Raw genomic sequence first — 13,823 nt, forward strand, 5'->3', positions numbered from 1 at the left:
TCAACACCTACACCAACACCAACACCATTCTTCTTTCCCCTGACGCAGACAGAGTACTGTACAGCCGGGCTGTAACCAAACTTGAAACGGCCGAACGAGTGACGGAAACATCGTCTGCGCCATCCCGTGTCCACAGCCACGATGGAGACGACCAGCACAAACCCTCGTGGCATCCCTACGTTTCCGTTCATGTCCAACGTGACGGACTATGTCAAGTCGATCGAGGATGTGGAGCCGACACTGCAGCGGTTTCAAGAGATGGTGTCTAAATACACGTTCATGCAGCAGAACGTGGATCGAAGGGCGGCTGGACTAAAAGAAAAACTGCCGGACATGAAGCGGACCCTCGAAGTGGTCAAGTTTCTCAAGAAAAAGAGGAAGGACATTACCGACAGAGACGCCAGTGGCAGCCTGGACGATGGAGAAGATTTAGATGCGGGCAGCGGCCATGGCCTGTCGGACGAGATCGAAACCACATACAGTCTTCAAGACACTCTGTACGCAAAGGCCAAGATCAAGCCGGCATCTATTGACGAGGTGTACCTCTGGCTCGGGGCCAACGTCATGGTCGCCTACCCGCTCGACGAAGCCGAGGACCTGCTACGCACGAAACTGGACAAGGCGAAAGAAAGCCTGGCCGCGGCCGAGGAGGATCTGGAATTCCTCAGGATCCAGATCACCACCCTCGAGGTGGCCATTGCTAGGGTCCACAACTGGGATGTCGGGGAGAAGCGGAAACTGCGAGCTCAAGGAAAACTCAAGGACCCTCTCCCTGACGAGAAGGACAAGGCATGACCACAGAACACAGAACACAAACAAGGCCCGTCCCATGCATGCAGCACGAAGCACCATCGAGCCTGAACCACCCGCCGGCCTGCATTCTGTTCTGCGCTTCGAACCCCCGAGTGTGAGTATTGAGATACCTGTGGTCTAGCGCCTGACTCAGTCACGGCTGAAGGGGTTCCATCACACCAGGCCTGAGCCGGGGCTCCCTACCGGATAAGGGGGGCTTTCTGAAATGGCTCCGAGGGAACGTTTCTAGTAGGATGCGGAGGAGAAAAGAAGGGCACCCCTACTCTCAGCTCTCCCTTGCGATGATTGATTGACCAATCTCCAACGAGTCCGGAATGTCCCAGCTTTAGAATGGCAAAGGGACTTTTGTTCTCACCCGATCCCATCCTTCTTTTTTCCATCTAGGAGCGTTTGATCATCCCCCCTTCCCCTCTGAGAGTGTTTGATCCATCCGCTTTCTCACAAGCCGCCGTCTCTCCCCCAGCTACTGATCCAAAACGAGTCTAATCTGAAACAAGACTGCGGCCTAGCCTTTCGTCTCCGTAACAGCTAGCGGAGGGATTCATGATCAGAAGAGGAACGTCCACCACAACCACATATAGGTCCTCCGTACCTATTTTGGAGATTATCCTGAGCTCTCAGCACCGATTTTTCTGCCGAGCCGATGGGATCCTGAGCTATGATGGGATGAAGACACATGAAAAACAAGGAGTCACTGCGTCCAACCACACACTCGTGGCCCACTTGGACTGATGCTCAGTATTTTTGTCGGGCTGGGCCTTCTTCTGTTTGAGATGGGAATGCCCAGATCGATGCTGGCTGGTATGCTGTAAACGAACCCTACGAAGGGCCTTAAGGACATGTCAAGTTGCCAATTGCAGAACATGGGCGGATTTTCGATGTATTCGACCATGATGACTGGACTGGACAGATGAGTACGGCTGAAACCCCCCAATCTCTACGGAACCTTCGGCCATGGACTCCGCTCTATGGATGGATGGATGTAAAGGAGTCTCTCCCAATGCTGGCGCCGACTAGGAGGTTTACTCAGAACTTCACACAAGACTCAAGTTCTTCCCGCATGGGAGATTCATTATCATTACTATTCCTAATCTCTGTACCTCAATCGTCGGTCACCAGGTATACAAACATGCCCAAGTGGCTGGCTGCTGCTGTTCACGGATTTGGTGTATCCTCGTAATGATCTGTGCAATACTGTATCATGCCGTGGACATTCATGTGCCCTATCGTCGTTCCTCCCTTTCTGTCATAAAACATGGAGCGCAGTGTGATGGTATCATTCGTCAATTCATTAATCATACAACTCCATTATGGTCGGATGCTGTCCCCCTTAATAGAAAGGAGCTTGACCGAATCGCAATCGTCGTCTGTCCAGTCGGTGTTGAACATTAGCCGTTTTCACAATCCATCGAAACATCAACAATAGCTAGCGACTCTTCAGCGGATCCACGGTTTGGGACTTCGCTGCACGGTAACTCGAATAGAAACTCAAGTCCACCACGTTCGGTCCTAGTCGGCTTGAGCGTCTCGTTGACTGATGGTGTGGAATCGTCAGCTTCCATAGCACATTCAATTGGTACAACGTTCGCATCTTCTGTGTTTGATTCAGTGGCAGATAGGTCCTCGCTGGAAATAAAAGACTGAAGCTGGTAATGCGGCGCTGGTGGTGTTGGAGAGCTAAAGCTCCGAGCTTTGCGAGTTGTCCCTAGTGCCATGATCTTTTCTGGAGAATGGCTGGCGCCCGAGCAAAGAACTTGTCTGCTTTCGCGGTGCAGTCCACCGCCTTGTCGTACTGCGCTAATTTGTTCGTCGGCGTTGTTTCCAACAAGGCTGCTGCTGCGAGATCGCCTTCGCTCTTCAGTGTCGCGCAGCATTTCGGCCGGGCCTTTAACAATTGCGCCACCCACTGCAAGCATGATTGCAACACTGAACTTGCCCCAGAGAAACAGGGACTTACCCCAACCTGGCTTGGGATCTTTGTCCGGTGGCACCCACGTATCCGGCGATACTGCGTCTGTTTGGGTTGGATCGCCAACGTGGTCATCCGCTGGCTTCGTAGCCTTCCCTGCAGACGGAATAGCACACTCGTCGGGTGAGACTTCACCATGCTCGAACCCACAGTGCCGGTCAGCAATGCTTTCACCGTCGTATATCTCCCAATCCCAGGCACGTTGCCCAGTACTAGGACGTCGATGGCCAATGAATAGTCCAAGAACCCACCAACTCAATTTTCCAAGCCGTGCCCAATTCGATCGCCATGCGTTGGCTATGACGCGCCGTGCCAGGGCGAGCGGATCCTGCTTGAACCTTCGTATGTAGGAAGTATACCTGGACAACGTCGCATAGACCGTTTGAATGGTTAATGTAGCAAGCGGTCTTGCCCCTACATTGCGTTGTTGGAGTATTTCCAGTGGGCTGCGACTTCTCGTGGCACCTTGCCTCCTGGAAGGCGAAGTTGCTGGTTGGGGCGAGGCGGCTTCTGCGCTCCGCTTGATGATGGAACTTGGAGTCAACGTCGGACGAGGAATGGCCTCACTTGGAAGCACATCACTGACGCTCAACTCCTTCTCCTGTTCTGAGCTGCCAAAAGTCGAGCTTGCTTTACGACGTTTGCGTGGATTCAGCGGAGACGGGTCATCTGCAGAATGCAGGGATGGCTGAGTTGCGCCTCGATCAAGCGCAATGTCTTTTGAAAACAGTGGCCTTGGAATATCCACATATTCCTCTGGTGTCCCGAGACTATTTTCGGGCTGTGGTGTAGTCCGGTTGGTTCCTAGCCCCGGAACCAATTGCGTAAGTCGGACGTCACTGGGCTCGTCGTTCAGGTCGCGTGTGTTGCCATTCTCATCGTACAGATACTGGGCATGGACATCTCCCGGTGAAGCAGGCTTGATTCCGAGGCCCCAAGAGCCAAGTAATGGAAGGCGTTCTGCGTCATTGAGGACTTCCGTAGCTCCATCAATATGAGAAGGTTGGTTTGATGTATAGTACTGCAGCGAGGGACTCTGGGGATGGCTGTGGTCCGACCGCCCGTTTGATAGCGCGTTGAGAGCTTCGTGACAGTACGAACCTCGATCCTTTGTGAACACTTCGTCAAGGCTCTGGTAAGCATGGGTGGCTTGGTCGCTAGTGTCGTGAGATGGTTCTAAGGATTGCGACTCAACGAGACTCTCCATCCTTCTTGGTGGGATAGGAGGAGATTCCCATTGTGGCGTATAGGGTAGACCGTAGTCAGCAATAATGGAGGTTGGTCGATTCGGCGAAGTGACAGGCGAGGTCGAAGGCAGATTGCCGTTCTCAGCTGTAAAAGTTGCCAACAGAAGTGGTTTTAACTGGGTGGAGCCTGGCATGAACTTTCTAGGTCTTCTTTTGGAAGGCTGTCTCATAGGCATCTGTGGTCTGACCTCCAGCTGAGGATGACCAGTGGGGGGCATTGGAGGACTATTCGTAGCACAAGAAGCCAGGGTCGATCTTCTGGAGCGTGTTCCCTCTGTATGCTGAGAAGACGAATCCTCCATCCCGGAGTCAATTGACTGGACATCGTCAGCAGCTGTCGGATAGTTGTTGACCATGCCGCGCGGGCTGGATGCCAGCGGGGATGATGCAACACTCGTTGGGAAGTAGTCGGATGCAGGAAGTGCGGGCGAGATGAGGACCGATTGAGGCCGATTCAGTGGTGTCTGTGCTCCGGGCGAGGAGGGCAATCTCGGAATGATCATAGACATGGGTCGCGCACTGCGGCGTCGTGGAGTAGGATATTCGAAGTTATGCTGCGTCTTTGTGGGCGAAAGGGCCAGGAGTTGAGTCAAGACCTCATTGCGCTTCATCATATCCCGGTTTGTGGTCTCCAGGCTGGACTTTTCTTCTTCCAACCTTTCTAGCTTTGCCTTCAACACTTCCAGTGTATTCTGGTCGAGCCCCGTTTCCTTGCGGTCGTGTTCCAAGTCTAAAATCACAGTTTGTTTGTGCTCCACTTCGTCCTCCAGATCCTTAATCCTTCGCTTCAATCGCTGCTCGATTCCTGTGGACCGCTCGACAGTTTGATGCATTTCAAGCTCGAACGACGATTTCAGCATTTCCATCTCCTTCTTGAGCCTCTCGTTCTCGTCCTTTGCTTTTCTAAGCTTCTCTTTCCAGTGAACGTTAGTTGTGGGAGAGTACATTGCATCCTTGACCTGTTGTAGTTCATTCTCGATATGCTCAATGTACTCTTCCGAATTGAATCGAGGTTTGCTCTGCGATGATATTCGCCGAGACCCAGCTCGCACTGAGCGGTAGTGTGGAGAGTCTCTGTTAGGTGATGGCCGAAGCACGTTTATAGAAACTTCTTTGAGACCCATGCTGCCAGAGGAGCCTCTTAATGAATCAGTAACCGAAGGCGACTGGACGTCGCTGGATGCGTCGTGATAAACCGAGGGTGAATTTGTTCCTGCTATTGTCGCGAATCGCTTCGGAGAGTCTTGGAACACTGGTATAGGAGCTCTTTTGTGCATAGCACGGACACGATAGGCGCCCGAATTTGTGATTTCGTTGAGAATACTTGACCGAGGCGACGTGCTCATCAAGTCAGGAGTATTATCTGAATCCAGGCCATCCTCTTCACGCTTCGTCAACCGAGGTCCGGGAAAGTAGGAAGTATCGTTGTCGGTGGACCGAATGAAATGGGGAAACGGAACAGTCATGCCATTAACAGAAAGCCTCTGGGCGGGAAACCTTGAATGGCGAGTGTGTAGCAGCCTCTGCTGACGACTATGGGGAAGGGATTTTGGCGTGGTAAGAGCGGGATTGGGCGGTTGGTCTCGTAGATTTAGGACGGTATTCGATCTCGAACGCGTATGGCTGGTGTTGGCAGGTGAGAGAGGATGCGCATGAGCGTCATCCATCGTAGTGCTCAGGAATTATGTTGTCCTGGATCTCCCTCGCCGACTGTATGGTTCGGATCGGGCAAGGCATACCATTGGTGATGCGAGCTGGTGGCGTAGCGGCGTACAGAGGAGTGAACGAATGGTTCATGGGCGTGGAAATTGGCCTGACATTCCAGACCTCGCTCAGCGAGGAATGATGCAATATGGAGCTCTACGAGCAAAGGAATGTGAGAAAGAATCAAGAGACGGATGAAGCAGAAGCGGTGAAGGTTGTCTATGGACAAGTTGAAGGTGAAGGATCACGCAGGTACGATGAATGAGAGAGACCAGATGGAAACAGGGAGGGTTGCGTCCACTACTGGCAGTAATAATTTGATGTTTACCTTTTCCTCAACTGGGCACTCGGAACATTGGGGAGCCTAAGCCCAGCCTGTTGTCTGACACTGGCAGCTGAGCTGCAGGCTTAGGAGGCCGCACAGCCCACAATTCTTCCCGAACGCTGCCAGAAGCCGAGGAAGCCGAGATCCATGTCGCCTAATGGACCTAAAGGACCTAAAGGACCAGGGGGGCGCCCGAGGCTGCCTAAACCATGTCCTTAGGTCCATTCCCCAGGCACAGCTGGCTCCCTACAGGTTGGTGTAAGGACGCCTAAGCCACGGGATGATGAAGGATTATGCAAGGCTTTGGGCCATCTGTTAGACCGAGGTTGCCGGACCCGGTTGTGCAGTACAGAGTAGTACAGTAATTACATAATTACCTACCTACCGATAGTACCTACATATGCTGTACAGTCCGTACACATGATACTGAAACTGCGCCCAAGTCACCCATTATCAGAGAACCCTCCAACCTTCCAATCCCTCCCACACTCATCAGCCTTCATTGTTTCTCCATAGCACCCCCAGACGCTTTGTTTTCCTCATATTGTCCAGCTCGGACAAGATTGCAATCCCTACTCCAGGTGGGCCGCCAACAATCAAACTCTGACAGCCGTCACCAACAATGAGATCCTTTCAACCCCAGATCCTCGTTCTTTGTCGAAGTTCCTGCTTTAGCTCTATATGGGATCAACCTGAGCTGCATCATTATACATTGATTGTTGGATTGATAATGCCCTTTCAAATGCTTACAGTGGTTTGTAACAAAGCCCACCAGGATGTACAGAATAAAGACGGCAGCAAGTTATATTTGGCTGGCCCGTCCGACACAGGACCCAGACCTTTGCACCATGCACACCCTATATCAACGGTAGTACTCGCGAGACTGGCCTGGTGACCTCCTTGAAGATCTGACCCTGTTGGTTGACTGAACAAGATGTGCAGAAGAATCCAGTACCTTTTTATTGATTGCCGTGATGAAAACCGTCCGTGTGATGGCTTTATCGACCCTGTCACTGTCGAGGTCTGCGAAGCAGCCGCTGCTCGAGGGGGCCCCCCTTGGGAGACGGGCTATAGCAATCTCGGCCTTCTCAGCACCTGCATCCCCACCACAGAGTTCCGCTATATTCACGGCATGTGCGCCAGGCACGAGGCTCGGCTGGCCGAGGAGGAAGAAATTCCTGGAGCCTATGACCCGGCGGCACCAGAGCACAATCAGTTCGAGGGTGCTAACCAGACGCAGGACGACTTTGTCTACAATGTCCCACAAACTCCTTGGTCGAACCCGAGATTTCGAGAGATTGACTGGAATCCGGCCCCCCGCCCAGTTCCGCTTGAACCTCCTCCGCTCAGTCCTAGAGACACAACGGAGTATACTCATCCTCGAGTCGGACTTCTGAATACCGAGTTAGATCCAGTACACTGGGTGTCTACCGATGGCCGCCCCGTGCGTCCTCTGCAAACCCCGGATGATCCCCCGGTCGACCAGCTCCAGCTCCCTCGCCTACCCAGACCTCAGCCACCCAGACCTCAGCCATCCATACCAGATGACTTTGACGAACAACTGGACGATTTGATCTCTGAGTTCAACATCAGATACCCTTCTGTGGAGCCGGGTATGTTGGACCCTTCAGTAGAAGTTGGAGAACCAAGCAATGAATCCGACAATTTACAAGGCGCATATCCAGGATGGCAACCGCCACCAGCATCACCACCAGCATGGGAGCCAGCGTCGCCTACAGGATGGGAGCACGAGTCGCTGACAGGAAATAGCGTCACGAGCTCAGGCAAGCGAGCCAGAAGCACGTCTGTTTCGAGCTCGTCTGTTTCGAGCCCAGTGAACAAACGACAGAAGATCATGCTGAGATTCCCCAAAGCTACAAATACAGAATCTGACGCTGGCACGCAGCCGCCGTTGAAACTTCGTCTCAGAACGCTAGCCACCGCCGCGAGGCTCAGACTGACTCTAAACCCCCCACAGGTTCGCAAGACTGGGATCAAGTTGAGATTCAAATTACCAGCAAACCAGCCCAATCGCGCTCACGGTAGGTCTAACACCAACACTGGCAGTAGAGCGACCGGCAGCAGACGTGGAAATGTGCAAGAGTCCAATTCCAGGCGTCGCACTGGTAGACAGACAAGCCCGACACTTCAAGCCCGACAGCAGCCAGCACTTTCAATGCAAGGGCCAATGACGCGCAGCCGCTTGAGGCAACTGCAGGCCGAAGCCACCGAGACTGGACCTATGACACGCAGCCGCCTACGACGTCTCGAAGCCGAAGCCACCCGGCCGGGAAATAGAGCCAAGACGGAGCAACTCCAGAGTTTCCTGCGCCATGCGAAAGGAGTCTCGCGCTGAAGGTAGAATACCGTGTAGACGAAGCCAGGGGTCGGAGGAACAGATCTTTGTGAACGGTTGCTAATTTAGGTCGTATATGGGAGAATCGTAATACAGGCTGGGCTGGTCCCAACGCCGAGATTGGTCGCGAGTGGGGTTTGGAAAGGAAAGGTACCGTAATATATAGCAATTCGAAAAAAAAGTGTGCATCAAATTTGCTCTGCAATAAGTCTGAGTCTACAGTAAACAAGCCATCCAAAAAGCAGTTGTGCCAGGAACAGACGATGAGATGTGGAAAGGTAGAGGGGAGGGTATGCGTACCTACTCTTTGCATTTCTAGAGGAGCGGTACCTGAATTACTGTGTACTGTACACAAGTACGTACGGAGTACAGTAAGTAATACCTGATGGGGATGGCAGTCACCTAATCCTGCCTTACTTTAGGAGGTAGGTACCATAGCGTGCATTCGTAGGATCTAAGAACCGTATATATACGGTGGCTATCGTAGAAACGGTCTAAGTACGATAATATATTTAGATAACCGTATATATACGGTAAATATCGTCGAAACGTGTTATATAGGCGACACGTATCGCGAAGTACGAAACGTATCGCGAGATCCGAAACGTATCGAAAGGCTTTAATAAGGAAGTTTAAATATTTCTCTTAAGATTTTTCTCTAGATTTAGTCGTTCTTATAGTCTAGTTAGTAAAGTAGTTAGTTATAATAGTAAAGTCTCAGTCTCTAAATAGATTTCCAAAAAAAAAACAGAAAAGGAATAAAAAAGGAGAAAAGTTATTCTTTTTTTAATTTTCGAACCCTTATAGGAACCGTATCGATACCGTTCGTCTAACTAGGAACTATCTGTTTACTAACGCTACGTATTTATACGTGTATACGCCTATAAACCGTGTCTACACCGTACTAGTACGGTTCTAACAACCCTAGTTCACACGCTAAGGTAGGTACCTCAGGTACTAAGGTCTTATAGACCTACGTAAATTACAGTAAGGTACTGATCAATCACCTGCACCCTTTCTAGCTTAGCCTCGTCGTTCCCATACTACCTAGTACCTACTAATAGACGTGGATGGCAGTGCAACGATTTATTTCCGGTACGGAGTACAGATATTTCGTACGGAGAACAAAAGGTAAAGGTACATAAACCTCAGCTTCAAGGTTGTCACGCTGGCGCAATGTCCCTTTCTTTCGTCTTTTGTCTTTCGTCTTTCCTCGGCCATAGAAGGACATCATGTGCCTTGCCTTCGATTGATCAGAGTCAAAGCTACATGTATTAATGGCCCGGCACAATGTAGACATCGTGAGCTCCAAGTGATTGTTTCAAGGGGAAACGGAAAAAGACAATGTAAAAGGCCTCCTTCCAGCCTTCTAGCCTTCCAGCAAGAACCGAGTGTACTGAACTGAACCTGGCCTCTAGCGGGCCACTTATTTAGGACTACGTAGGTAGCCGGCCAAGGTTGATTGACCATCGTAGCTACCTACCTTATGTCGGGAGTGGTATCCAGGACGCAGCCTCTGTCCCTATCATTGCATTCCTAGGTCTGCACGCCTTTGAGTACGGTAACAATATAAATAGGCGGTCCAATCCAGCCCAATCCTATCTGTCGGCACAAATACCCAAAGGTATTCCCGTCCTAGACCAGACCATCAAACCTCCAGGTCTTTTCATCCAGCTCACCATTCGTAAACAACCATTCCAGCGATCGTGACTGTGGCTAACCAGCCTTCCCAAAATGCACCACACAAACAATCATGTCAGTGACTGTGACTGACTGGCTCTTCGAAATCGCCTTCCACACGAACAATTTCAAGGCAACGTGTACGGGTATGGGTATCTTTCGCGTGCTCATCTTGGAGCTCAAAAAAACAAGAAAACTGATCATCATCAGGCATTAGTTGTCATCATCGTCGAGAATGACGATTGCTGTCGGATCTGTTGGTTTTGCTGCACTTGCTGTAACGGCGGCTTCTGCAGACTTGATGTCTCGGGATTTATCTGGTATGGGGATGGGTGCAGGTGCCGGCGTCGCAGCAGCTGTTGCCTGCGCCGAGGATCTTGAGGCAGAAACGGCTGGATCTAGCTTGACTTCCCAGGAGCCGTCCTCCTTGACCAAAATCGCCCTGGCCTCCTCCAGTTGGTTGCGCTGCTCCAGTGTCTTGCGTACCTCGAGCAGGAATTCATCAATAACCAACAGCTGAGGCCGAGCGTCTCGCTTGCAGATTGGACACTTCCATTGGTCAGGATCTGTTACGCCACTTTTTTTGTCACGGCTTGTGCGACTCTGCAGGAAGGATTTTAGATCAAAACACTCGCGATGCTGACAGTCTTTGCCGCGCACCGGTGTCACCCATATGACTGACGTGAAAGGATCCACAAGGTCAATGCTCAAGGCAGATTGTGCTATAACAACATCATCGTCGCTGTCGTCTTTACCACTTTCTTGGTTCTTCAGCGCCGTCACGATACTCGACATCGCCTCTTTCGCCAAAATGCGACCCGGGATCTGTAAAATTGTGTTGTAATCGGAGACACAGATAATTTCAATCGCCATCAGATAGACCGCCTGCATCTCTGCAGGAGTTGGACTGATGCCGACCATCACCTGATTATTTCCTTCCTTCAGCAGATCGGTCACGTCTGCTGGTAGATCTACACCGTAATGAGCCTTCCGGCGAAAGTCAACTCCCATGTCGCCATTGATGGAGACTGAAAGACATCTCGGCCATTTCGTGCTGCGACCGCAGAACCCTGGAGGTTTCGGACTTGTTTTCAGGTCATTTCCATCAAGTGATATGCATTTCAGTCTGAACTGTACACAGCCATTCCAGAGGTTGCGGCGTTTGGTCAGGAATTCGCCTGTCGTGCTTAAAGTTTCTGCCTTCCTAGCCCAGTACTGGTGTGGAATTTGCACATCCCAACGCACTAAATCATGGTCTGCACTGAGGACTTCGGGCAAATGAATGATGTCTTCAACGTACTGGTAATACTTGACCTCGGAGTTGCCTTGAACCTTGTCGACCTTGTTGTACTTGGGGCTGCGGAGATGCGCTTGGTGCAGGGCTCGTCTGTCAGGATCCGGACGGGCTAGTACCGGTAAAACAAAATTGAAGGGAGGGAGGAGAGCCTGAGAGGCTGACTGCGGCGCCTGGTGGGTGCGTGGAGAGGGGGCCACTTGTGGTGACACAGACTGCACTGTTGTGGGTGTTGGAGCATGCCCAAGACTCCGTCCGCGCTGACTCGGTGTTGACGGTGCTTGATTGACAACTGGACGGTGCTGAGTTGAAACCGGAAGAGGAGCAGGATAGGGAACGGCCCGGGAACGTGCTGGCATCCTCCGTTTGGGAGCAGGAGGTCGACCGACGCGGGAGGTCCGCAAGGCTGGATTCGACCCTACTAATTGTGGTGGCGGCTGGCCTACTGGCCCGGATGCGAATGCAGGCTGAGCTGGGGGCTCTTGACATAGTGGACCACCATCGCTGGTCCGCAAATTCATCTGTGGTTGTTGTGGTTGGCTGCGAAATAGGTGTGCCTGCCCTGGTGCCGTTAATGAGTTCGAACATGCCGGATTGTCTCCTATCCAGCCTGCCGCTGTACAAGGAGTCGAAACTTCCAAGGCTGAGGACATCCAATCTTGGTGATTTCTACCTGTGTTATCTTGGTACTGGTTGTGAAACATTCTCTCAGTATGCTGAGCTGCCTGCGAAGTCATCTGAGCGGCGATGTATTGAGAGTGAGCTGCAAGATATGTCCGGTGAAAGGCTAGAGTCGATATGGCGCAGAACTGGGGGTAGACCACATTGAGCTGTGGCATCAGCTGAGCATCATTGGCAGGGTCCATCATAGCCTGTTCAAAGAGTGCCGTGGCCCTGTGTATCCATATTTCGTCCGTTGACAGGAGGCGGAGAATGCTGCGAAATATGGCTTTTTGGAGCACTGGTGACGGAAGGCGCAGCTTCAGCCGCAATTCAAGAGGACACGGCGGGGACCGTCTCTGAATTGAAATGTTTTTGACGCCCTCATATTCCGTGACCATGCAGTGCAGGAAGTCCTTGACAGACTCAAAGAGGCTCGCTGTTCCCGTATTGAATAAGATCCCATCTATGTAGGGCTGTGCCTGGTTGGGGAAGTTGAGAAAGAATGCGTACACTTCCGGAGAAAGACAATGGTTCGACCCCAGGATTGTCTGCAGTTGCTGTATCCCTTGAAATTGCCCCTGTGTCAGGTTAAGATTCGATAACGCTGCAAGCTGGCAGGCCGACCATGTACAGTAGATCGAATGTGCAAGGATATAGAAGAAATCGTTTTTCTGGCAAGCGTCGCGTAGCATTGAGGCCCTACAGCCATCCATAGTTGGTGGGTATGGTACAGTCAGAGGGCAACTGAGCGTTCCTAGAGTTGAATCTAGCAACCTGGTCAGAATTGTCGTTGTTTGAGCCGTGGGGGACTCATGAGGGGTGGGCAGCTGAATATATCCTGCTGTACAGTCGCTAGACATTCGTACTCTTCGCTCGGAGGTTAAGCTGGTGTCAGACAAGCGCTTCCTGGTCACCTGAAGAGTCTGGCTAGGTGAGGGAAGAGTATTCGCATTGGCAGCAGGCGGAGACTGTGATAACCCCTGTGCATTTGAGTCTTGTGCAAGATTGCCTTCCTGTCCATCAAATGCTACTGCAAAGCTCAATGGCTGAATAACTTGCATGTTGCTCAGTGGTGAAGAAAAATGAGTTGTTTGCGGTAATGATTGTGCTTCAGGACGAGCACACCGACTCGCATTCGTATACAAGTTCCGAGGACATGAACCAGTCTGTTCACTTACATCTCCCGGAACATGCCGGCCTTCTCTTGCTTGTGTCTGCTGTTCTTCTCTTTGAATTGTGCCACCACCGGATGAGGGTTGCGTCGTCTCAGAGGAGGCTGAAAGAGGGGTAGAGTGTGCTCCTGCATGTTCACCTGATGGAACTTCAGCCACTGGATGGTGCTGGGTCTCTGGCAGTTGATGTCTTTCAAATGTTCTATTGCTCTTCGCGGCTCTGGCGACGGGATGTGGAATTCTAGAGGAAGGCACATTTTTGGACGAGCTGCTCATCCATGACCGCTGAGGGGCGCCAATGAAATATTGACTGGTGTTGTTGGTGGATTGGACAGCGGCGACGTCACGAAGAGTGGGATGGCTGGTCGCGCGGTTATGGCCAGCGCCTTGCATGCTTTGTATGATCGAGTAAAGCCTGGTGGTGACGTGAAGAGAGACATACAGAGGAAGCGAGAAGGGGCTTTAAGTAGCAGACGACAATAGGATGATACTGTTGTCTTGGAGGAAGGCCCTATAAGCGAATAACAAGGGGATATGCTTTCTGCAAGCAAGAGAACAACCTTTGATGCGGTGAGGTAGCATTGTGGCTTGATCATCTGG

General features: G+C 51.6%; 5 protein-coding genes across 5 annotated transcripts; 2 read left to right on the forward strand and 3 right to left on the reverse strand.

Moving 5' to 3' along the window:
- Positions 1-141: 141 nt before the first annotated feature.
- On the forward strand, positions 142-795 carry A1O3_05814 (uncharacterized protein; the record flags this gene model as incomplete). The annotated part of the gene is made up of 1 exon (XM_007735934.1): positions 142-795. The coding sequence occupies one exon, from the start codon at positions 142-144 to the stop codon at positions 793-795; it is 654 nt and encodes a 217-aa protein (XP_007734124.1).
- A 1,406-nt stretch (positions 796-2,201) lies between these two features.
- A1O3_05815 (uncharacterized protein) lies at positions 2,202-5,495 on the reverse strand (the record flags this gene model as incomplete). Its single annotated transcript, XM_007735935.1, has 1 exon — positions 2,202-5,495. The coding sequence occupies one exon, from the start codon at positions 5,493-5,495 to the stop codon at positions 2,202-2,204; it is 3,294 nt and encodes a 1,097-aa protein (XP_007734125.1).
- A 1,497-nt stretch (positions 5,496-6,992) lies between these two features.
- Positions 6,993-8,414, forward strand: A1O3_05816 (uncharacterized protein; the record flags this gene model as incomplete). Its single annotated transcript, XM_007735936.1, has 1 exon — positions 6,993-8,414. The coding sequence occupies one exon, from the start codon at positions 6,993-6,995 to the stop codon at positions 8,412-8,414; it is 1,422 nt and encodes a 473-aa protein (XP_007734126.1).
- A 1,893-nt stretch (positions 8,415-10,307) lies between these two features.
- Positions 10,308-11,909, reverse strand: A1O3_05817 (uncharacterized protein; the record flags this gene model as incomplete). The annotated part of the gene is made up of 1 exon (XM_007735937.1): positions 10,308-11,909. The coding sequence occupies one exon, from the start codon at positions 11,907-11,909 to the stop codon at positions 10,308-10,310; it is 1,602 nt and encodes a 533-aa protein (XP_007734127.1).
- Positions 11,910-13,225: 1,316 nt separating this feature from the next.
- A1O3_05818 (uncharacterized protein) lies at positions 13,226-13,480 on the reverse strand (the record flags this gene model as incomplete). The annotated part of the gene is made up of 1 exon (XM_007735938.1): positions 13,226-13,480. The coding sequence occupies one exon, from the start codon at positions 13,478-13,480 to the stop codon at positions 13,226-13,228; it is 255 nt and encodes an 84-aa protein (XP_007734128.1).
- Positions 13,481-13,823: the final 343 nt, after the last annotated feature.

This window comes from Capronia epimyces (assembly GCF_000585565.1).
Source record: "Capronia epimyces CBS 606.96 chromosome Unknown aczIQ-supercont1.4, whole genome shotgun sequence".
Taxonomy (NCBI): Eukaryota; Fungi; Ascomycota; class Eurotiomycetes; order Chaetothyriales; family Herpotrichiellaceae; genus Capronia; species Capronia epimyces.